We start from the raw sequence: 22957 nt of genomic DNA on the forward strand, positions 1-22957 counted from the left end.
GGCAGAAACTACTTTTCTCATTTCAATTTGCATTTGGGGCCACAGAGAAGCTTTTCACTCCCCTTTGGGTTGCTCAGTGAGGGCAGGTTGAGCTCAGGGGGAGGCTGGTTTCAAGTGATGGCAGTGTTGGACATCCCTGCACACCCCAGTCAATGCTTTGCCACTATTCTGTGTATATGGAGTTGGGCTGCTCCCAGAGGAGAAACAAACCCTGCAAACAGCAAAAGCAGGACCCCAAAGCCCCCAAACCCCAAAGCCGTGCTCGGGGTGCATTCAGCACCGCGCTGTGCGCTGCTCAGCATCCATCCTGCATGGATGGAGGGTGAGGGACCAGTAGGATGAGGCTGCTGGCGCTGCACCTGCAGGATGGCCCCAGGGCTGCAGACATGGGGTGGGTGCGTGTTTGTGTTTGGGTGTCTGCTCGACGGATTAACACTTACAGTTGGAGCTTGTCACATCCGTTCCCATCAGGTCCTTGAGGTCTTTACATGCCTGGAAGAAGAAGAAGAACATGGTGAAAAGGCCTGCAAATGGATAGTCATTGGTCTCAATGTCTGAGCATCCCCTTCCCTCAAAGGGCTCCGGAACCACGAGTCCATTCTAACCCTTTACAAAGGCCAATAGGTTAAAATCGCTCCTAAGGTTAAAGGCCACAAAACCTCACACAGTTTCCTCTGTCACACTGTGCATTAAGTACCTTATGAAGGTGGAATACAGTAAATAAGATGGGACAAAGGAATCCTGTCACTTAAAACACAACAAGGAGGGAGGTCCTACCTCTCCCAAGACACTGATGGTGGTGGCACCGGGATGGAGCCGGGGATGGAGCTGGGGACACAAGGATGGAGCCGGGGACACAAGGATAGAGCCAGGGATGGAGCTGGGGACACGGGGATGGAGCTGGGGACACAGAGATGGAGCCAGAGACATGGGGATGGAGCCGGGGATGGAGCTGGGGACACAGAGATGGTGCTGGGGATGGAGCCAGAGACATGGGGATGGAGCCAGGGATGGAGCTGGGGACACAGAGATGGTGCTGGGGATGGAGCCGGGGATGGAGCTGGGGACACAGGAATGGAGCCAGGGATGGAGCTGGGGACACAGAGATGGTGCTGGGGATGGAGCCAGGGACACAGGGATGGAGCCGGGGATGGAGCCGGGGACATAGGGATGGAGCCGGGGACGGAGCCGGGGATGGCGCCGGCGCCGAGGCGCCGCTGAGCCCCGCTCCTCTGGCCCACGGCGGGCCCGGTCCCGAGGGGCCGAGGCCGGGGCTGCCCCCGCTGCCCTCCGCCGGCAGCGGCGGGGCCGGGCCGGGGCCGTGTCCCCTCGGGGGGCACCGTGCGTGCGCGGCGCCGCTCCGCCTCCCCCGACGGCGTGGCCGCGGCCGTGTCCGGGCCCGGCCGAGCGGGGGAACCCGTTTGTCCGGTCTGACGGCGGCTCCCGCGGGGCGGGCTCGGGGCCGCCGGACGGATGAGAGGGCCCTGAGCGAGCGAGCGAGCGGCGGAGCGGGCCCGGAGGGCGCTTCCTCGGCGGGACACGGCGGGCTCGGGGTGCGAGGGCGGCGATGGCGGCGTCCGGGGGGCACCCGCGGCTCCGGTAGCGCCGTGAGGGCTCCAGCGGGGCCGTCCTCATCCGGGAGCTCGGGCAGGTGAGGCCTCCGCTGGCGCAAGCGGACCTGAGCCCCGGCGGGGATCGGCGGCTCTGTCTCGCCTCCCCCCACGAGGATGGGGCTCAGCTGAGGCTCAGCGCAGCGCGAGGAGCTGGGTCCTCTGTGGGCATCCCAGGGCCGAAACGTCGGGATGAGGAAGGAATTCTTGGCTGGGAGGGGACCGAATGGAGCTTAATGTTTGTGAGCCCTTTGCTTCTGTTGCCTCGGGCTAGCTCTGCTTCTGGCTCCTTCCTGCCTCGCTGCCCACAAACGAGGAAAGCAGCTTGGGGGTTGTGGGCTGCTTACTCATTAGGCAGCGTTTATAGAGCCCTGAGAGCAGAAATAGGTGCTCTGCGGAGGAACCATCCTCGTTCTGCGGACAGGAGTCATCCCGAAGATGACTTTGAACCTGCTGTCCCCTGAGCCGGCCCCTGCGAACTGAGCCGCTTTGCGGAGCTGTAATTGAATGCAGGGTGGGAGCCAGGAGCTCCCGAAAGCTCAGGCAGGCTCCGTGTGCGGCTTACCCCATGGCCCTGGGCAAAGCACTTGACCTTGCCGTGCTGCTGGGCACCGCGGGGGCGAGCGGCTCAGATCCCTAGGGAATGCTGCTCCCTGAGCCGCTCCGCTGGCTCACAGAGCAGAGCATCCTGGGGGAGCTGTTCTGGAAGCTGGGTTTTCCCCTTGTGTGTTCTCCTGTACAGTTGAAATCTCTCTCTAACGGCATTAGAGGTGTTCTATGGATGCTCTCATCAGGAAATAGCTAAGGGAAGCACCAGAAAGTGACCCTCTGCCTAAGAGGAGGCAGCATGGATGGGTTTGGAGAGCTTCTTACTGCACGCACAGCATCTCATGAGCCAAGAAGGGCCCGAACCCTTCTCCTACGGCTCATGTGTGCTCCAGAGGCGCGTTCTCCTCTGTTGAAGCCCTTCTATACCGTGAACCTTGAGAGGCAGCGCAACGACCAAAGAGGCAGGTTGAAACCCCTCCAAAGTACACCCAAAGCAAAGGTTACCCAGCTTGATAATCTCCTGCAAGATAACTTCTCTTGCCATGGGCTTCAGCTGGTGGAAGAGCTGCATCTCTGTTAATGGACAATCCCAGGGCAGATAACGGGGATGTTATCATCTTGTGCCTGCACGTGCCTCCTCCCGGAGTCAGGGAATGGTTCCAGCCCAAACCATCACCTCCCTTTAACCAAGCTGGGGTAGAACAGCGTTTGGAGGGGAGCTTCCGCAGAGCCAAGTGTTCCAGGGTCACCTCCTGATGGTGCAGGGTCATGCTGGCATCAAGTTGATTCCTCTGCGGGTATCCCGAGCTCGGCTGTGTGTGAGGCCAATGAAATCTCCTGGAGCTGGAAGGAATCCGGTTTGGGAAGCTCGTGATCCTCACAGCTCTAAAGGTAGAGCTGAAACACCTCTTACTGAGCGGTTGCTCTCCGAGCATCACATGAAGCTGTTTCCACGGCAGTTCACGACAGCCTGACCATCATCTTCAGGTCTGCTCCATCTGGTGTGTGGCAGTACTCATACCACCAGGTATGAGGTGGTTGCTGGTGTCCGTGAGTGCTTTATCCATAACCATCTCCTAATCGCTCGGATTTGACCCTTTCCTGGTGGGAATTCTGAGTCACCTCACCTGGAGCATGGGTGGGAACTTCCTGCAAGGCCACAGCGCAATGAGAAAGGAGCGTGGAGCCAGAAGTTCTGCTATTGATCAGTTGTCAAAGCCTAGACAAGGAACCCCCTGTGTGTCCCCACTCCATCGGGGTGCTTTGCCCCTGGATCCTAAAGGTCTCCTCCAGCCTGGTTGCTTGTGTGTTTGCCACACGTGGTGTGAGCACTCAGCACTTGTTTCCAGCACGGAGGACCAGGACGTGCCTCCCAGCTCCTGTTTCACAGCAGCATCACTCCCCCCCTCCCCCTGACCTGCCACCGCTTTGAGGTCCCTTCTCCTGCCAAGTAGGTGCCAAGAAACTCAACCCGGAGCCACTTTGTCACCGTGTCCCTGGGGGGCTCCTTCTCCTTCCATCCCACCCCATCTCTGCTCTGTTCTTGCTCTGGGTGCCTCTGTAGCTCCTCCGCTTGGACCAGCGTCGCCCCCAGTGCCGGTGGTCCCCAAGGGCAGGGTAGGTATAGGGATGCTTCTGGAACAGAGAGCAAATGCACTGGGGTTCCTTTGGCATTCTGCTGAGCCTCTGCATGATTAATGAGTTCATTAATCATTAAGCTGCTCATTAGTAAAGATTAATAGGCTGAAGGCTGGGTCTGTGTGTGCCTTGGTTTGCTTCTCTTGGAGTGAGGGGGATTCAGAGGTGTGGTGGTGCTTCAAGGACCAGGCATGTGAGGACCGTCAGCTCTTCCCCTCCTGCAGGTCAGGTATTACAAGCTGAACCCTTGTCTGTTTTGTATAGATAATTCCAAGAGGAATTCTGGATCAAGCTGCCAGAGGGGAGATTGTGATGGGATCTTAGGAAGTTCTTCCCTGTGAGGGTGGGGGGACACTGGGATGGCTTGGAGACGCTGGGGCTGCCCCATCCCTGGCAGTGTTCAAGGGCTTGGAGCAACCTGCTCTTGTGGAAAGTATCCCTATTGGAACTAGTTTCAATACTATGGAACACTTATGGACTCATAGGGTCATGGAATGGTTTGGCTTGGAAGGGACCTGAAAGCTCACCCGGTTCCACTCCCTTGGAACAGGACCTTGAGCTCCCAGCCAAAGGCCCTGTCATTTGAGCAGCATATTAAGTGCTCATGTAATATTTACATCTCCATTACAAGGGGGATTAAGGACAGTGCAAACCCTGATGTTGAACCTGCAGGGAGGGCAGAGGAAGCAAGGACCGGCTTGGATGAGCCTGGCACGGAGCTTGAGCGGTGTGACCTCAACCCTGCCTGCCAGGGCCCTGGTTCTTGCCCCACTGCGGCCAAGTGGAGCTCCATAGGGAACCATGCAGTGGCCACTGGGAGTGATGCTCCCTCATTCCCCCATCCCACTGGATGTGCCTCAGCCTCTGCGTGAGCACACAGAGCAGTAATGAAGGAGCTGCTGTGGCCAGAGCTGCCCCATGACTTGGAGCTGGTTTCAGATGGGGCTTTTGGTGACCACCACCACCAGATGAGGTGACAGGGACGTGGTTCAGCACTTGCCGTGTTAACTCCTGCCCTGCCTCCCCTCCTGTGCTCACAGTGTGCTCAGCATGATCTCGGAGAGGGACTCGGAGACCACCTTTGAGGAGTATTCCCAACCCAACGATGAGGTGATGCCCTACAGTGACGATGAAACCGAGGAGGAGCTGGACCCTCAGCAGCCTGGGGCTAAAACAGGCCAGGCCCAGAGCAACAGAGACACCCGGGAGAGCAGAGACACCTCGAGGAAAGGTAATAGTGGGATGAAACCGGGACTGGGAAGAGGCGGAGCCTCCTGTGGGTCAGTCTGACTTGTGCCTGGTCATTAGGGTGGCTTCTCTGAGTAGTAATGGGTGGCAGAATGAAGCTCGGCCTCATTCCAAGCAGAGCTCAGGGCCAGTTGGTTGCATAAAGGTGATGAGCTGCACGGTGACCTTGTCTTTAAGGCAGAGAAGAGCTCAGACACAGCTCCACATCCTGCTCTTGCCCATCACCTGGACACCTGAAGCAGCAGCAGCATCCCCCGCTCATAGGAATGGGAGAGAACCTGCTCTGCATTCTCCCCATGTAAGCACAAGGCCGTGCTGCCCACGCAGTGAACGGCACCCGAGTTAGTACCCAACCTATGGAGCAATCCCACCAAACGCAAAGCGCATCCGTGAAGGACAATTCCTGTGGCTGGGAGAGAGGAGCTGCTGACTCAGGAAAGCTGCATTTCCAAACACTGCTCCTCATCCTTCCCAGGCAAAGCCTCCCGTGGGCTGGCTCCAAAATTGACCGGATGACTCCAGCCGGGAATCTCTGATGTGGGCAGGGCCCAACTGTTGGCTGGATTAACAGGGCCGTTCCTGGGGCGGGCTTGAGGGAGCTGAGAGGGACTTCGGGCAAGGGATGTAGGGACAGGAGGAGGACAAATAGCCTGGAAACTGATGGGAGACCTAACCCTGCTTTAAAAGGTGCCATTTGAGAGAGAACCTGGCTTGTCCATTGCCAACAGTGAGGTTTTGACCTTCTCTCTTCAGACTGCAGCTGGCAAGTGAAAGCAAACGACCACCACTTCTACCAGCAGCCCCAGTTCAAGAGAACAATGTTCCTGTGCTTCAAGAGAAGCAAATACAAAGTAAGTCCCCTCTGGTTTAATTAGGGGGAATTACTTCCTTAAGAACAGCATTCCAGTGCCCAAAGGGGCTACAAGAAAACTGGGATGGAGGGACAGGGCAATGGGAATGGCCTGAACCTGACAAAGGGGAGATGGAGATGGCCTTCACCTCCTTTAGCTGGGTGAAGCACGGGTGCAGTGCTTTCTGCTCCTCGGTGTAGCTAAAGCTTCAGTCGGAGATTCTCTGGTGGGTTTTAATGACATGGAAATGGCTCTTTGTGTGCCTGCTTGAGGGGACCCCTACTGAGGAAAGGAACCACTCCATCAAGGCTGATAGGGAAGGTTGACAGAAGTACACATGTACTGCAAGAAGAAGCTGCTGTGCTCAATGATGTTTGCTCTCCTTCTGCAGGGCAATGCCATCAAGACCTACAAGTACAACCCAATCACGTTCCTACCCCTGAATCTCTTGGAGCAGTTCAAGAGAGCGGCCAACTTCTACTTCCTTGTTCTCCTCATCCTGCAGGTAAGGAGGGCAGAGGGAATGCCAGCTGGGAGGTGAGTCTGAGTTGCTCATTACTCACCCGAGTAATATCTTCCTCACCTTTGTCTGATGTGTTGGCTTCCTTCCTTAAAGCCTGATCACTATGAAATGTCTCTGAATTGAACTGATTTCATGTGTCTCTTGCAGTCAATTCCCCAGATAAGCACCCTGTCATGGTACACAACACTGGTGCCCTTACTCCTGGTGCTGGGCATAACTGCAGTCAAAGACCTGGTGGATGACATTGTAAGAAACACTTTCTATTGCTATAAAAGACAAGGAAATAGGTTATATCTATAACTGTGATTGATAGAGAGAACATGGCCTGCTCCTGCTTTCAGGCTCGCCACAGGATGGACAATGAGGTGAATAACAGGAGATGTGAAGTCATCAGGGATGGAAGGTTTGTGCTCATCCCTCCTTCGCTCTAATGTTTGTGGCCTTGGTACTAAGATCTTAACCCAGCTCCTTGTTGGCTGTGTGAAAACCTGATTGAAAAAGGAAGGGAATTACCCACAGGAGTAACTTCAACTCACGTACATGGTGCTAAATCAGTGCTAAAAGCAACTTAAGAAGGACCACGTGTAGGTGAAGAGGGAGGAGGGAGGTTGGCCTCTGAGTTAGACCCTCAACTAAAAGGCAGTTTCCAAAGGGAAAACCACACCTGACCAAGATGAAATGTTACAATATCCATTACAAGATGTATAGAGTGTTCTAGATTGAAGAATAATCACTGTTAAACTCTCTTGCTGTTAGGTTCAAGAGCACAAAATGGAAAGATATCAAAGTTGGGGATATCCTTCGCCTGAAGAAGAACACTTTTGTTCCTGTAAGTGCTTCAGACACTCGATTTCTGTTCCTCCAGAGCTCCGTCTGAGTCTCCCCTTGGATTTATGGGGAGAGCGTGGATAACCATCTCCCCTTGATGCTTATTTCTTCTCCTAGGCTGATATTTTGCTGTTATCCAGCTCCGAACCAAACAGCCTGTGCTATGTAGAGACAGCTGAGCTAGATGGGTAAGGCTCTGTTTCAGCATTCCTTGGCTTGCAGGGAAAAGAGTAAGAAGGGTGTAATTCAAACTGGCTAAGCTGGAAAACTGTGCCCAGGTTTTGATTCCCACAATTCAAAGATCATTAGAAACTGGTGAGGGATCACTTGGCGGAGGTAGTTGGAGAACATCACACGTGGAAGAAAGGCTTGGATTCGTTCAGCCTGGAGAAGGGTGATTGCATCAGTCTTGTGGTATCTCAGAGTTACAAAGAAGATGCTCCCTCCACAAAGCAGCTGCAACCTGGACTTGCTTCCTTTCACCTGCCCTTATTCCCTGTGAGCGGGAAAGCAGCAGCACATCTCTTTATCCCTTCTCCTTAGGGAAACCAACTTGAAGTTCAAGATGGCCCTGGAGGTAACGCACAGATACCTGCAAGAGGAAGGCGCAATGGCAAACTTTGATGGTTGGTACTGCTCCATCCTTACAACTGGCTCAAGTACCACTCCAGCAGTTCACTATGGGCGGGCATGGAAGTGTTGCCAGCGGAAGGAGCTGGATGAGCTTTAAGGTCCCTTCCACCCCAAACCATTCCATGATTCCATGAGCAGTCATTTACTCACAACGCACCATCACAAAGTAAAACTGGTTCTATCCTGGTACAGATCACTGCTGTGTACTAAAGATGTTCTCCTCCTCGTTTAGGTCTGGTTGAATGTGAGGAGCCAAACAACAGACTGGATAAGTTTGCAGGCACTTTGTTCTGGAGAAACACCAGCTATTCCCTGGATGCTGATAAGATCCTGCTACGCGGATGTAAGATCAGGAATACAGATTTCTGCCACGGCATGGTCATATTTGCAGGTATTGAGGAACATGTGTAATATTGACTCACGAAATCATGCCCTAGGGAGTGAAATGGCCATCTTCATCTTATAAATACTGGTTGGACTTATGTCCCTGTGTTGTAAAATAGTGGGTTTAGCTCTTGGTTGCCTGGTCTATCTTTATTTGTAGGTGCTGACACAAAAATAATGAAGAACAGTGGCAAGACCAGATTTAAGAGGACCAAAATCGACTCCCTGATGAACTACATGGTTTATACTGTAAGTCTGTGGTAAACTTCACAGCTTTGGGCTCGTTTTGAAGCGAACAGAGAGAATGGACACTGAGGAACCATGTTCCCTCTCTGTACATCACAGATCTTCGTTGTCCTCATCCTGCTGTCAGCTGGCCTGGCCATTGGCCACACGTACTGGGAGCAGCAGGTTGGCAACTCCTCCTGGTACCTCTATGATGCTGAAGACTTCAGTCCTCCCTATCGTGGCTTCCTGAACTTCTGGGGCTACATCATCGTCCTCAACACCATGGTCCCCATCTCCCTCTATGTGAGGTAGGTAATACCCTGGCCTTTGATAGGTGATAGGGTTGAATTAACTTACGAGCATCCCAGTCTGCTCCTGCAGTCCATGGAGGAACCTGCTTGGAAAGCAAATTCAGGTGGAAAAATCCTATTTCCAGATTATTCCTCAAACACAGCTCCACGAAACAGGAATAACTTTGATACTGTAACATACTTGAAGTCCTCCAACCCTCTTCTTGGAGTAGAGTGGGAAGGAGATTAAAACCCTGGGAATGAGACCATTCCTTTGGTTTCATTTAGTGTGGAAGTGATCCGTTTTGTCCAAAGCTACTTCATCAACTGGGACCTGCAGATGTATTACCCTGAGAAGGACACTGCTGCCAAGGCCAGAACCACCACCCTCAATGAGCAGCTGGGGCAGATCCACTACATCTTCTCTGACAAGACAGGAACCCTGACCCAGAACATCATGACCTTCAAGAAGTGCTGCATTAATGGCCAGAGATATGGTAAGTGTCTGGTTGTCCAGCTGTTGCTGGCTCCTGTGCCTCCTAACCATGGTCCTTGCATTGCAGGAGACTGCCGGGACGGAGCAGGGCAGCTTCAGAGCCACCCAGAGGTAGGTTGGTGTGACCTGGCTGTGTAGAACAGGGCACGTTCCTTCCATCCTGCCAAAACAACGACACCCGAGGTGACTCCAACTCTGTTTTCCAAGCAGCAAGTGGATTTCAGCTGGAACGTGTATGCAGATGGGAAGTTCTCCTTCTACGATCACTACCTGATAGAGCAAATAAGAGCTGGAAAGGACCCCGAAATACACAAGTTCTTCTTTCTGCTTGCCATTTGCCACACTGTCATGGTTGACATTTCTGATGGTGAGTGCGGTTTGGTTTGCTTGTGGAAGGAGAATCAGTTCATAATCTGCTTGCACAAGGGAGAGAGCCAAAACTAAGATGATCCCCTAAGTCCAAACACGTTTTCAGTGTGGAAACCCAAGTGGTTTCATGCTACTCCTCCTTTACTCACAGCCCTGTAGACTACACAAAGCATTTGCTGCCGGGACAGACACACAGAAGCCAAATGAGTAACTAACTAAATGGGATAGAAACTAAATGCAGAGGTGAAGAGCTTTGGGGGGATTCATGGATGTGAGGACTAAGGGTGGAAGAGTCACGTGTATGTACGTATTTCTCTTCTCCCCACTGCTGTGGTGGAACAGGTCAGCTCAACTACCAAGCAGCTTCTCCAGATGAAGGAGCCCTGGTTACAGCAGCCAGGAACTTTGGCTACGTGTTCCTCTCCCGCACACAGAACACCATCACTCTGAGCGAGATGGGTGCAGAGAGGACGTACGACGTCCTTGCCATCCTGGACTTCAACAGCGACAGGAAGAGGATGTCTGTCATTGGTAAGCTGCTTGCAAGCAACCTTGTGTTTCATAGGTGGCAAAGCACACGGAGGAGAAGTTGGAGTGTGGAGGACTGTGATAGCTCTTAATCCACGAGAAGGGGAAAGGCATTTGTCCACCCAATGCTTCACTGAGCATTGTTAGAGGTGACAAAGGAGAAGCGTTGGTACTGGACTGAAAGCTCTCGTCTGAAACTCTGCCTTTATGCAGATGTACTCTTGACGCTTTGTTACTCCTCTCTTATTTTACCCCACAGTAAGAGAATCAGGTGGAAACATCCGGTTATACTGTAAAGGGGCTGACACAGTCATCTATGAACGCCTGCACCCGAGGAATCCCAAGAGAGAAGCCACAGAGGAAGCACTGGATGTATGTGTGCGGTTTACCTACCTCCTGAACTTACAGACGCTTTAGTGCTCACTATAACCTCACTCCTAAGCTCTTAAAGCAGGTGTAACTGTGTGTGTGTCACCATCTGTCAGGTATTTGCCAGTGAAACCCTGAGGACCCTCTGCCTGTGCTACAGAGACATCGATCCTGAGGAGTTTGAAGCCTGGAATCAGAAATTCCTGGAGGCCAGTGTGGCCACCACGAACCGTGATGAGGCTCTGGACAAAGTCTATGAGGAAATAGAACAGAACCTGATTGTAAGTCAAGTTTGAACCTTTGAATGTGCTTCTAGAGAACCAGACCTCTCTGAACAGAAGTTATTGGGGCTCAGATCTCCCCGGGCTTTAGAACCACACCAAATGCTTCTATTTCTGACATATTTCCAGCTGCTTGGAGCAACAGCAATAGAAGACAAGCTCCAGGATGGAGTTCCAGAGACTATTGCCAGGCTTTCCAAAGCAGACATCAAAATCTGGGTGCTCACTGGTGACAAAAAAGGTGGGGTTTCATCCTAAAAGCTGGAATAACACAAGAGGGAACCCAGAGATGCTCTCTGGAGCCAGGCTGAGAGAGCTGGGCTGGGGAAGGCTGAACACTGCCTCCTGATGCAGCTCTGCAGTAAATCCTTGCCTCTGACTACTTTCCATTGTAGAAACGGCTGAAAACATTGGATTTTCCTGTGAGCTCCTAACAGACGAAACCACCATCTGCTACGGAGAAGACACCAGGCAAGTGGGGAGCCCAGGGAAAACCATTCCCTGGATAACATTATCCCTACGCTTTGTCCCCCAGTGACTCCAGGCTCGGGTGGAGCTAAGCAGGTCTCTCCCTAGTGCAAAGCTTGAGTAGCAGCCAAGATTTGCTCTCACTGTGTGTCCCTGAACTTCACTGTTATCCCAGCTATTCCTTAAGTTCATCCCATGTTCCTGCACACAGTACAGACCTATGCTATAAGCCCAGAAACTTAGTCATAAAGAAATGGTTAATCCCAAGGGAAAACAACATAGGATTGGGGGAAATGGAGGTTTGTAACAGTGTCACAGCTATTCCTGCCTCATTTTCCCAGAGTTTTCCTTACTGGCAAACCTCTTGTAGCACTGCTTAGACCATCACCTAATACATGGCAACCAAAGTCCTTGCAGCATCTCTTTCTTGTAGATTTTGAGGCTGGGACTGATCCAGCTTCAAGTTTATCCCCATTTGTCCTCTATCCAGTGCTCTTCTTCAAACAAGGCTGGAAAACCAGAGGAACACAGCTGGATCCAGTGCACATTCCTCACTGAAAATGAATGAGCCCTTCTTCCAAGGCAGTAGGGATCGTGCTTTAATAATCACTGGCTCCTGGTTGGTACGTACCAGAGATGTTCTCCTGCCTGTTTAGGGCAGTGCTGGATGGACTTGAAGCTCTTTTCCAACCTGGTTGATGCCACGATTCCCTGATTTCCTTTGTTGTCACAGAATGAAATCCTACTGGAGAAGAAGAAGAAGAAGAAGAAACTGAAGCTCAAGTTCCCCCGAACGGCAGAAGAGGAGAAGAAGCAAAGGGAGAAGAGGCAAAGGGCTGAGGCCTACAAAGAGCAGCAGCAGCAGAACTTTGTGGAGCTGGCCTGTGAGTGCAAGGCTGTGATCTGCTGCCGGGTGACTCCGAAGCAGAAGGCCATGGTGGTGGAGCTGGTGAAGAAGTACAAGAAAGCCATCACTCTGGCTATTGGGGATGGTGCCAATGACGTCAACATGATCAAAAGTAAGGCAGCTGCCAAGCTTCTCCTGATAGGAAAGAGCTCCTCTGGGTGTTCCTCTGCAGCCTCTTCGCTATTGCTCTTTGAGAAGACTCCTCCACCTGTTTAACTTCAGCTCTTGGGCTCTGTTTGCTTCCATCTGTGCTTTCCCTCCTTGCGGAAGCCCTTCAGGAAATGGTTAGTGGGGTTTCCTGGGGGATTTTGTGGCCATTCCCTGTGGAGGGACTTGAATTCTCTGTGGGTTACAAACAGGGAGTGTAAAGAACAAATCCTAATGGGAAAGACAGTTCTGGGCTCTGGTTTCCCTTGTGAAGAGCCCAGAACCGGTGGGAGATTTGCTCACGTTGTGGTGTGTGTTTCCTTCTCGTAGCTGCTCACATTGGAGTTGGGATCAGTGGCCAGGAAGGGATGCAAGCTGTCATGTCCAGTGACTACTCCTTCGGGCAGTTCCGCTACCTCCAGAGGCTGCTGCTGGTCCACGGGCGCTGGTCCTACATTAGGATGTGCAAGTTCTTGAGATACTTCTTCTACAAGAACTTTGCTTTTACTCTGGTCCACATCTGGTATTCCTTCTTCAATGGCTTCTCTGCCCAGGTAAGGAGGTTTCTTGGGTGTAACAGCAAGAGGGAGCGTGGCACAGCAAAGCTTTAACCTGGGAGGCGATGGGAGCCTGAAACTGTCATCCATAGTTCCGGCAGGAAAATAGGTGCTTAGTTGCACCTTGTGTAGGTGCAGCAGGATTCGGGCTGGAAGGGACCTTAAAGCTCCTCTAGTTCCAAGAGGAACACCTTCCACTAGGACAGGCTGCTCCCAGGAGGTCCATGTGTGCCGTTCCTGCAGCGTTCCAGGGCAGGAACATGGCTGGTTTGGAGGGAGCAGGGCACCATCACACAGAGCCTTGAGCTAAGGTGTGGAGTAAGCACGGGGCAGGCCACGTAAACCTGGAGTAGAGCGCGCGTGAGCTCTCAGGAGCCAGAGCTTCCTCCTCTCTCGCAGACAGCCTATGAAGACTGGTTCATCACGCTCTACAACGTCTTGTACTCCAGCCTCCCTGTGCTCCTCGTCGGACTGCTCGACCAGGTATTGTGCATGTGCTTGGAACCGGATGGGCTCTAAGGGCCCTTCCAACCCGACCCATCCCTGGAAGCTTACACCGAGAAGCTGCTACAAGTTCTCTTTCTCTTACTAAGGACGTGAGTGACAAGCTGAGCCTCCGCTTCCCCAGGCTCTACGTGGTGGGCCAGAAGGATTTACTCTTTAACTACAAGAAGTTCTTCCTGAGTTTGCTTCATGGAGCCATCACCTCCTTGATCATCTTCTTCATCCCCTACGGAGCCTACCTGAAAACCATGGGGCAGGATGGAGAAGCGCCATCGGATTATCAGTCCTTTGCTGTTACCGCAGCCTCTTCTCTTATATTTGTGGTCAACTTCCAGGCAAGTCAGCTCGGTTTCCTCAGCTCTGGCTCTGCTTTTGACTCCTCAAGCCATGGCAACGAGCAAAAAGCTGCTCCTTGAGGCCTTTTCCTCCCTGTTGATGCTCCCTTGGCAGCTGGTTGAGAGGTGACTCTGCCATGCTCAGAGGAGTTGCTCACCTGGTGCTCTGCTTTGCTTCCAGATTGGTTTGGATACATCCTACTGGACCTTTGTGAACGCCTTCTCCGTGTTTGGGAGCATTGCACTTTACTTTGGGATCACCTTTGACTTCCACAGTGCTGGGATCCACGTTCTCTTCCCTTCCGGCTTTCAGTTCACCGGTGAGTCCTTGTGCTTCGTGGTTCTTGCTCCCGAACTGTGGCCAAAACGATGCTTTATTTGGGAGTACTCCTTCCCTATCAATCAAAATGAGCTGGAATTGGGCATTATCCAGCAGTTGGAGTCCACAAATAGGAACCAGAAGGGCTTGGGCATGAATTTTGTGTAGGAAAAGCGCTTTACAAACTCATTCCTATTATACTCTCCTCATAGTACAGTCTAAATCAAAGCCTGATGTTGTGCTACACAACGCAACACCCGGCCGTTACACCCACAGAAAACAAGCTGTGCCTTTTAGTATCTTACTTGTGTGTTACACCCACTGGAACGACCACGTAACAGACTCATTTTTGCCTTGTTTATGCCTAGGAACTGCCCCAAACGCTCTGAGACAGCCGTACCTGTGGCTCACCATGATTTTATCCGTCGCTATCTGCTTACTGCCCATAGTGGCGCAGCGTTTCTTAGCCACGACTATCCGGCCTTCGGAAAGCGACAGAGTGAGTAAAGTCTGACGTTGGCTTGGTTAACGGGGCACGGATTTCCCCCCCCGAGTCGCAACGGGGGCTGCTATGCACGCAATTCGATCGGTTTGCCTGGAAGGGACCTCTAAAGCTCGCCCAGGCTGCTCCGACAGCGCCAGGGCTGGGGCAGCCCCAGCTGCTCCATTGCCACCATCCTCATGGGGAAGAACTCCCCTCTACCCCAGCTCCATGTCCCCCCGGGGCAGCTTAAACCCCTTCCCCGCACCCACGCCCCCCGATGCGGCCCGCACCTGCCTTGTGATCCGTAAGGCACGTCCGTGTGCGCACGGCAGGTCCTGAGGCACCGCAGGCAGCTGGCGGCCGAGGAGCAGCACTGGAAGCGGCGGCCGAGCGCCTTCCGGAGGGGAACGTGGGCCCGGCGCTCCGCTTACGCCTTCTCGCACCAGCGCGGCTACGCGGACCTCATCGCCTCCGGGCGCAGCATCCGGAAGAAGCGGGCTCCTCTGGCTGCCGTGCTGGGCGCCGCGGCCCCGGCGCCCCGAGGCCTTCGCACCCGGCCGGACTGACTGAAGCGGCCGGCACCGCCATGGCCCACGCAGCCCCCGCTTTGGGCCTCCTGCTCCCTGCGGGGCCGAGTCCTGGCCCTGCCGGCGGAGGCGGCCCCGGATCCCAGCCCTTCGCCCGCGTTGCGCCGCACCGCAGCCCCCTCCCGGCCGGGCCGGAGGGATCCAAGCGGGGGCAGCGGCGCTGCTCCCCGCCCGGCCCGGTACCACGCTCGCGGGGCCGGAGGGGAGGCCTGTCCCGGCGGCCTCGCGCCTACCGCGACGGCCGCGCGGCGGAGGGAGGGGGCGGATCGCCGTTGTCCCGGCACCCGGCCCGCCTGCCCTGGCCTGTACGCTTCGGAGATCCCCCAATAAAGGCCCTGAAGGTGCTCGGAGGACGCAGGGGGAGGACGTGGAAGTGCCCGCAACGGCGGCGTCGAAGCCGGCCCGGAGCGCCCGGGCAGCGGCTCCCTCAGGGGCCGGCCGAGGGGCGGGGCTTCCCCTCAGGGGCGCGGGGAGGGGGCGTGGCCTCCCCGAGGGGAGGGGCTTTCCCTGGTCACGTGACGCGGCTCCCTCTCCCGCCTTGCGTCTGCTCGCCATCGCGTGGTCCGCCGGTGCCCCGCCCCTCCCGGTCGGGCAGCGGAAGCGCGGTGACGCACTGCCGGCGGGGCGGACATGGCGGGCGACGTGCTGGGCAGGGCGGCGGCGATGGTGCTCGGTGAGGCCCGGCGGGAGGGCTCGGGGGGTTCCCGGAGCCGCTCGGTTCCCCTCAGAGGGGTTGGGGCCGCTCGGTTCCCTTCGGAGGCGGTCGGGGCCGCTCGGTTCCCTTCGGAGGGGGTCGGGGCCGCTCGGTTCCTTCCGGAGCGCTTCGGGAAGCTTCGGCTCTGCGGCGCGGGCCTGGCCCCGGGGAGAAGATGGCGGCGGGGGCGCCGGTGGGGCCGCAGGAGCTCGGTTGTAGCGGGGCTGCGGGGGTGGGGGGGGCGGAACGGGGAAGCCCCGGGGGCGGCGGGCCGGGGGTCGGGCCGGGGGGGCCTTAGCGCTGCTCGCCTGCGCACTGTGGCGCGGTGGGGCCGTGCGCCTCGGCCTGTCCCGGCGCCCCTTGTCCAGAGGGCCAGTGCCCGGCGTCTCCTGCGGCTGACGGGGCCGTTCCGTGCGTCTGCCCTTGCTCCAGAGGAGCTCTATGTTTCCGACCGGGAGGGCAACGACTCCAGTGGGGATGGGACCCAAAAGAAGCCGTTCAAGACCGTCCTGAAGGTAAGGCCGGGCAGGGAGGCACCCCCTGCTATAGGAGGGCCTGGGGGCGGGTGATTGGTGGGTCTGGTTTGGCCGCTCCGAAAGGATCTGGGGCAGGATGCGCGCTCGGGCTGCTTCGGAATGGCTTCAGGTCGTTGATCCCGGTGGTCTGCCCCTTCGCAGGCTCTGCTGACAGCAGGAAAGGAGCCGTTCCCTACTATCTACGTGGATTCGCCAAAGGAAAACGAGGTGCTGTAGAGCTCCCGTGTAGGAATTCTGCCCGTGCCCCTCGGGAGGGACACGGCTCCAATGTCTTCTCTTGGTTTAATGCAGAGGTGGGCCATTATATCCAAGTCACAGATGAAGAACGGCAAGAAGCTGTGGCACAGGGAGCAGATGAAGAATGAAGCAAAGGAGAAGAAGGAGGTGGGCTGCCCGGCTGGGAAGCGCGTCCCGTTCTTCCCGCTGGTGCTGTCATTCCCAGCCCCCAAAAGCTTCGTCTGGGCCATGTTTTCCGCCTGGGCTCCTCAGAGCTTGGCTTTGCTTAGATTAGGACAGGGCAATGGCGGCAGGTGGGTGTGATGGGAGGAAGTGCAGGTGAGGAAGGAGGCTGTGCTTTGATTCCCAGCATGAGTGTGAATTAGGGCAGCTGTCGCTCCTGGGCATCCCTGTACGTGCTAGGCTGCAGTGCAAAGAGTGGGAATCATCCCAAGCCTGTGGAACACATCTCATTCCCTTGTCCTGCAGGCAGAGGATCTCTTGAGGAGGGAGAAGAACCTGGAGGAGGCCAAGAAGGTCGTGATCAAGAACGATCCGAGTCTTCCAGAGCCAAAATGTGTGAGTAAGAGCCAGCAGGCTTGAGGCATGGCCTGTGTTGGCCTGGTTTGGCTGCTCTGGGGCTTCAAGTCTGGTTGCCAGCCCGAAATACAGCTTTGGTTTATGTCCGTAGTGCACAGGCTTTAGATCACACAGAGCACGAGCTGGGAATGCTATCCCAACTTACCGCCTTTCCTGCCTAAACGACTCTTTCCTTACTCAGCTGTTGAGTATTGGAGCCGTGCTTCCACCCAGGATGGAATTCAGCTTCAGGGGCAGGACGGTGCCGCATGCACCTATATCCAAGTAATTACATGGGAAGTGCTGTCCGAAAGGTGAATCACTTCTCCCCTTGCCTTTATTCCCTGTTTCCAGGTGAAGATCGCTGCTCTGGAGGCTTACAGAGGCCAGAGGGTGAAGGTGTTTGGTTGGATTCACCGACTGAGGCGGCAGGGTAAGCATGGGCGTTGGGGTGTGAGGGGATGGAGCGCACCCAGGGTTCAGACAGCGCCGAGATTTAAACCCATCCTGCAAGCTGAGGAGCTAAGTAGCACCATTGGAAGCTTAAAGGTGTGGAAAGAAGCACGGTCGAGGCTTTTCTTCTTCTCTTCCAACTAGGAAAGAACCTGATGTTCGTTGTGTTGAGGGATGGCACGGGTTTCCTGCAGTGTGTCCTTTCGGATGAGCTGGTGAGTTGGGATGGCTTCGTCCTGTCATTAAGTGACTGCCTCATCCTCATCCTTTTCCCTTTCATTGGAAGGACCAAACCCTCTGATTTAAGTTGTGGGATTGACCACGACCCCTCTAGGGGGAAGGAGGTACAGGTGACAATGTGAGAGCTGCTTACAAGCAGGAGTGAGCTCCAGGCCGTGTCGTACCAAACCCAAACCTGACCTTGCCTTTGTCTCCTTTCTCTCCTCAGTGCCAGTGTTACAACGGGCTGGTTCTCTCCACAGAGAGCAGCGTTGCAGTGTATGGAACGCTGAACCTCGTTCCCCAAGGGAAGCAGGTATGGAATTGGTCTCTTAGGAGCCACGATCTGTGGCAGCGGCTCAATGCACTTCGAGAATGAACCATGGGGAATGAGTAAGTCTTCTCCTAGATGGGAGGACTCTTCACCCTGGGGGTGTAGTAAGGCTTTTAGTGCCAGCGTGTTGTGTTTTAGCACCAAACCACTACTCCCAGCCAGAACCAGTTCACAGTGCAGGTTACCACAGGGTGCTTTTGCTTGGGAGGAACCTCTGAGGGCCATCAGGAAGGGTCCATTCTCCTCTTCCTGAAGATCTGATGTGAGGTCTTGTCCAGATGGGTTCCTGCCATCTCCAAGGATGGAGCCTGCAGCGTGGTGCTGGTATTTTACCATCTTCTCCATAACCACCCATTGAGTAGTTGAAGGTAGTCAGTAGTTTCCTTCCGCTCGTGGTGGGCTGCCAGTGGCACTTGCAAGCGTTATACAGTGGGGCTGCGCTGTGGTTAAGTTGACCTCTCCACCACGATGCCAGGGCCAAAAAGGAGACGTCTGAGGTGTTTCTCTCGGTCTTGGCAGGCTCCAGGAGGCCACGAGCTCAACTGTGACTACTGGGAGCTCATTGGCCTGGCCCCAGCAGGAGGAGCTGACAATGTGCTCAATGAGGACTCGGAGGTGGACGTGCAGCTGAACAACAGGCACATGATGATCCGAGGCGAGAACATGGCCAAGATCTTCAAGGTGCGCTCCATGGTGGTGCAGGCCTTCAGGGATCACTTCTTTGCCAATGGGTATTACGAGGTGAGTGTTAGGAGGTCGCTGCTTCCATGTCCTCCCTTCAAGGCTCTCTTCTTCCGGGAGGAGCCAGGTAGGTTTCCTTACGGATCTCATCTTGGGCCCCTCGTCGTCCTCGCCCTTCATTCTTCGCTGCAGTAATGCCAGGCATGTTCTCCACCAGGTCACGCCTCCAACCCTGGTCCAGACTCAGGTGGAGGGAGGCTCTACCCTCTTCAAGCTGGATTACTTTGGGGAGGAGGCCTACTTGACGCAGTCCTCCCAGCTCTACCTGGAGACCTGCATCCCAGCCCTGGGAGATGTGTTCTGCATCGCGCAGTCCTACCGAGCGGAGCAGTCCCGCACCCGCAGGCACTTGGCAGAGTAAGGAGGGAGGCTGCTTTGCTGCGGGGGTAGTAGTGGAGTTGTAAAGCAAGGGGGGGAGCCGGGTGTTGAGGTACAACGAGCAGGCAGCACGACGGGGAGGGCCTGAAGGTGTATTGGGGATGAGGCCTTGTCTTGGTGGGCATCCGTCTGGTCGTGAGACATCGGCGTAAGTAGAGGTTGCTCTTGGGTGGCTCTCTGATGGCGACTTTGTGTTTCAGGTACACTCACATCGAAGCTGAATGTCCCTTCATAAGCTTTGAGGAGCTGTTGGACCGTCTGGAGGGCCTGGTGTGTGATGTGGTGGACAGGGTCTTGAAGTCGCCTGCAGCAGGTTTACTCTATGACCTGAACCCGGTACGTAGGAACAGGCAGCAATGGCAAGGAAAACGGGATCTTTAGCTTTTCCTGATGGGAATGTTTGGGAAAGCAGGGAGCTCTGCTTGCTTCCTATTAGGAGTAACAACATTAAGTAACATCACAGACTGGTTTGGCTTGGAAGGGAGCTTAAAGCTCACCGTGTTCCAGCCCACATGGAAAGGATTAACCCAGCGACTCCTCCAGGAGCAGGGGAAGAAATTCCCTGCTAGCAGGCTCCAGGAGCCAGGAACACACTGGGATTTGCCATGGAATCAAAGCCTCTATCCCAGGGCCGGTTACCTAGTGATGGGCTGGAGCGGTGAACAAGCAGTGATTTACTTCTTCCCCAGAAGGTGGAGCTCTAAAGCGGTTTCATTGGGTAGAGAGCCTTTGTCTCCGCTGCCTTTGCAGAGGTGTTCTGCTGAGCTCCAGGGCTGTAGTCACTCAGGAGTGATCTGTGGGTACATGAGCTGCAGAGAGCGGTGTCTGTGCCTCGCGTCTGCCATGAACATGCCCATCAACTGGAAAAGCGGTGTTCTCCCCAAATGCCCACTGCTTTTGCCTGCTCTTCCTTAGGGTTTCCAGCCCCCGAAACGTCCTTTCCGACGGATGAACTATAGCGAAGCCATCGAGTGGCTGAAGGAGCACGATGTGAAGAAGGAAGATGGCACTTACTATGAGTTTGGAGAAGTAAGGCTGTCCGAGGCTCTTCACGAGTTAATCCCAACCAAATTCCCGCTGCCCTTTGCTCTTTGCCCTCCTCGAGCTCTTTGCTGTTGCTGGTTTCCCATCTGTATCAAAGATGATGGAGGGAAAGGTCTTCAAACTGCACCCCACGCGAGGCTGCAGAGGGGCCAAGGGAGCACTTAAACTGCTTGAGGGCTGTGGAAGAAGGCAGATGGGGGGAAGGAGATTTGGCTCTTTTGCTCTGGAAAGCCAGGGATCAGGTTGGGTTTTCCTCAGTTTCCTGCCTGCCGCATTGGGAAGGTTGGTTTCAAAGTGTAGGTGCTCCTGGATCAGTGTATGGATACGTGCGGCCTTTGTGTCCCGCTGATACACATCGGGCTCCAGGCACTCGGCTTTCCGTAGCGCTGAATCCTTCTTTATCCGCAGGATATTCCCGAAGCTCCCGAGCGGCTGATGACAGACACCATTAACGAGCCCATCTTGTTGTGCCGATTCCCCGCGGAGATCAAGTCCTTCTACATGCAGCGCTGCCACGACGATTCCCGGCTCACCGAGTCCGTAAGTGGGGCTTCGCATCCCGCTTGGAGGCAGCGGAAAGTACGATCCTAGAGGACCGTTCCCCCCCTCTTCCACGCAGCTGAACTGGAACGCTTTGATCTGCCGTAGGTCGACGTGTTGATGCCTAACGTGGGGGAGATTGTCGGGGGCTCGATGCGTATCTGGGACAGCGAGGAGCTGCTCGAAGGCTACAAGAGGGAGGGCATCGATCCCACGCCGTACTACTGGTACACGGATCAGGTCCGTAACAGCAGCTCCATGCGCTGCGTGGTGGGATGCTGGGCTTTAAACCGCTCCGAGGGACACGCCGCCCAGGGAAGCGGCTGCCCCATCCCTGGCAGCGTTGGATGGGGCTTGGAGGGTGTCCCTGAGAGGGGGAACTGGAGGAGCCTTAAGGTCCCTTCCAGCCTTTCCAATGGTGCAGCCGAACTCGGAAACGTGTTTCAGGTGGCCCAGAGTAGTTTGGCCGATGCCAAGAGGCAATGGGCAGCAGTTACTGTGCTGTTCCGCCTTTGTTGGAGCCGTCCCTGGGGATGCCTCCCGCTGGCTCCTGCAGTGGGGTGGGTTAGGTAAGGAGAGGTTGCTCTTCCCAGTGAAGTGTGAGAGGTTGAGAAGGAGCCGCTCAGCCTTTCCTTTCCCCTGCCCTTTCCTCTCGCAGTGAGGCAACTCAGGACAAGCAACCACAAGTATCCCGCCTGCAGGGAGCAGAATCCGCTTTCCTGGAATGGTTTAGGGCTGTTCTCCTGCTCTTGTTAGTGCTGTTGTGGCATGAACAGGATGCCCGTGATTCCCATCTCCTCTTTGCTTTGCCTTGCCCAGAGGAAGTACGGGACGTGCCCTCACGGCGGCTACGGCTTGGGATTGGAGCGCTTCCTCACCTGGATCCTCAACAGGCACCACATCAGAGACGTCTGTCTCTACCCGCGCTTCGTCCAGCGCTGCAAGCCTTAGTGCTCCTCCGCAGCAGCTCCTGGGAGCTGAGCCACCGGCGCTGGGAAAAGCAGGATCCACTGGGAGAACTCGGACTTCCGCCCCTCCAACCCCCCCGCCCAGGGCGTCGGAAGGAAAATCAACCCCTTTTTGCAAGGAAAACGCTCCGCACGGACTGGAGGAGAAGCGGTGGATGCGTCCTGGGCCGGCATGCAGCCACGGTCCTCCTCGGGAGCGTGCTGCTCCATTGGATGTGTGCGACGCGGAGGGACTTGTGCTGGGATTTCATTTGGATGTGGCTTCTGGCTTCGAGTTTCCCAATGTCTGGGAATGGGAGGAAGAGGAATGCCGAAATAGGACCACTGCTACTGCGCAGCGCTCATTGCTTTAATGGAAGCTCCGCTTGAGTGGGATCCAGCACGGAATTCCATTGCAAGAGGCGTGGGTTGGATTTTCCTTGTGTTTCCCTGGTTATTTATTGGTTAGGAGGGATGAGGCTGCTGGGAGAGGGGGGTGGTTTTGCCGCTTATCCCTTTTCGCTGGGGATGAAGGATCCATGCGGTGTCAGAGCATGGATCCTCATGGATCCAGGAGCAGCGTGATGCCTTCCACTCCCAGTTCCCCGTCTCCCAAAGGACCTCGGGACCTTACTACGACTGGCTCTGGGCTCCTGCTTGTCCGCTGCAGGCGAAGCCTGGCTTCATCACAGAGCAATTCCGCCTTTCCCAGCTGCATCCCACCGGAGTCTCGGGCTCGAACCCAGTTCCGGGCCGGGACTCGGTGCCCGTTCCATGGGGTTTGGGTCTCCTCGCCGCTCGCGTGAGCCCCCGTACCGGTGTCTTCCTCTTGCATGTCCCCGTCCGCCCCCAATAAAGGATGCTCCAGCAGCACTGCGGGCCCTGCCTCTCCTTGCTGTGCCCACAGTGGGGCCGGGGGCCCCGGAGCTCAGCTCCCCCTGGGCACCGTGAGGCCATTCCCGTTGTCCCACCCCGGATCCCGAGCACCCCCCCCCGGAGCCCCTTTAGGCCCCTGGGCTCGATGCCCCCCCCCCCCCCACGCCGCTCAGCCGGTGCCCCGCGGCCTGCGGAGCTCCGCCCCCTTCCCGGGGCCCCGCCCCCTCCCCGGGGCCCCGCCCCCTCCCAAGCTCCGCCCCCTGGGGG

At 55.6% G+C, this 22957-nt stretch overlaps 3 protein-coding genes across 3 annotated transcripts in view; 2 read left to right on the forward strand and 1 right to left on the reverse strand.

Annotated features, from left to right (window-relative positions):
• The window catches only part of LOC136004313 (E3 ubiquitin-protein ligase NEDD4-like), a 52127-nt gene extending 51675 nt beyond the window's left edge, over positions 1-452 (reverse strand). Inside the window, exon 1 of the mRNA XM_065660708.1 lies at positions 441-452. The gene's annotated coding sequence lies outside the window, so the exon portion shown is untranslated. The remainder of the gene's footprint in view (positions 1-440) is intronic.
• Positions 453-1373: 921 nt separating this feature from the next.
• Positions 1374-15486, forward strand: LOC136004314 (phospholipid-transporting ATPase IC-like). Its single transcript, XM_065660709.1, has 28 exons — positions 1374-1651; positions 4838-5028; positions 5799-5896; positions 6288-6401; positions 6567-6665; positions 6761-6822; positions 7176-7248; positions 7365-7435; positions 7791-7873; positions 8113-8271; positions 8425-8513; positions 8610-8800; positions 9071-9279; positions 9346-9389; positions 9489-9645; positions 9990-10178; positions 10435-10547; positions 10661-10825; positions 10955-11066; positions 11221-11296; positions 11784-11916; positions 12027-12312; positions 12678-12901; positions 13304-13387; positions 13498-13743; positions 13925-14063; positions 14431-14561; positions 14879-15486. The coding sequence occupies exons 2-28, from the start codon at positions 4848-4850 to the stop codon at positions 15110-15112; spliced, it is 3762 nt and encodes a 1253-aa protein (XP_065516781.1). The 5' UTR covers positions 1374-1651; positions 4838-4847; the 3' UTR covers positions 15113-15486.
• Positions 15487-15697: 211 nt separating this feature from the next.
• LOC136004315 (asparagine--tRNA ligase, cytoplasmic-like) lies at positions 15698-22687 on the forward strand. Its single transcript, XM_065660710.1, has 15 exons — positions 15698-15806; positions 16260-16342; positions 16505-16570; positions 16655-16747; positions 17069-17158; positions 17513-17591; positions 17756-17826; positions 18060-18146; positions 18684-18905; positions 19063-19262; positions 19484-19619; positions 20199-20312; positions 20736-20867; positions 20976-21107; positions 21687-22687. Exons 1-15 carry the CDS (start codon positions 15764-15766, stop codon positions 21816-21818), a joined length of 1680 nt encoding a protein of 559 aa, XP_065516782.1. The 5' UTR covers positions 15698-15763; the 3' UTR covers positions 21819-22687.
• The last annotated feature ends 270 nt before the right edge of the window (positions 22688-22957 follow it).

Source organism: Lathamus discolor, chromosome W, assembly GCF_037157495.1.
Source record: "Lathamus discolor isolate bLatDis1 chromosome W, bLatDis1.hap1, whole genome shotgun sequence".
NCBI lineage: Eukaryota > Metazoa > Chordata > Aves > Psittaciformes > Psittacidae > Lathamus > Lathamus discolor.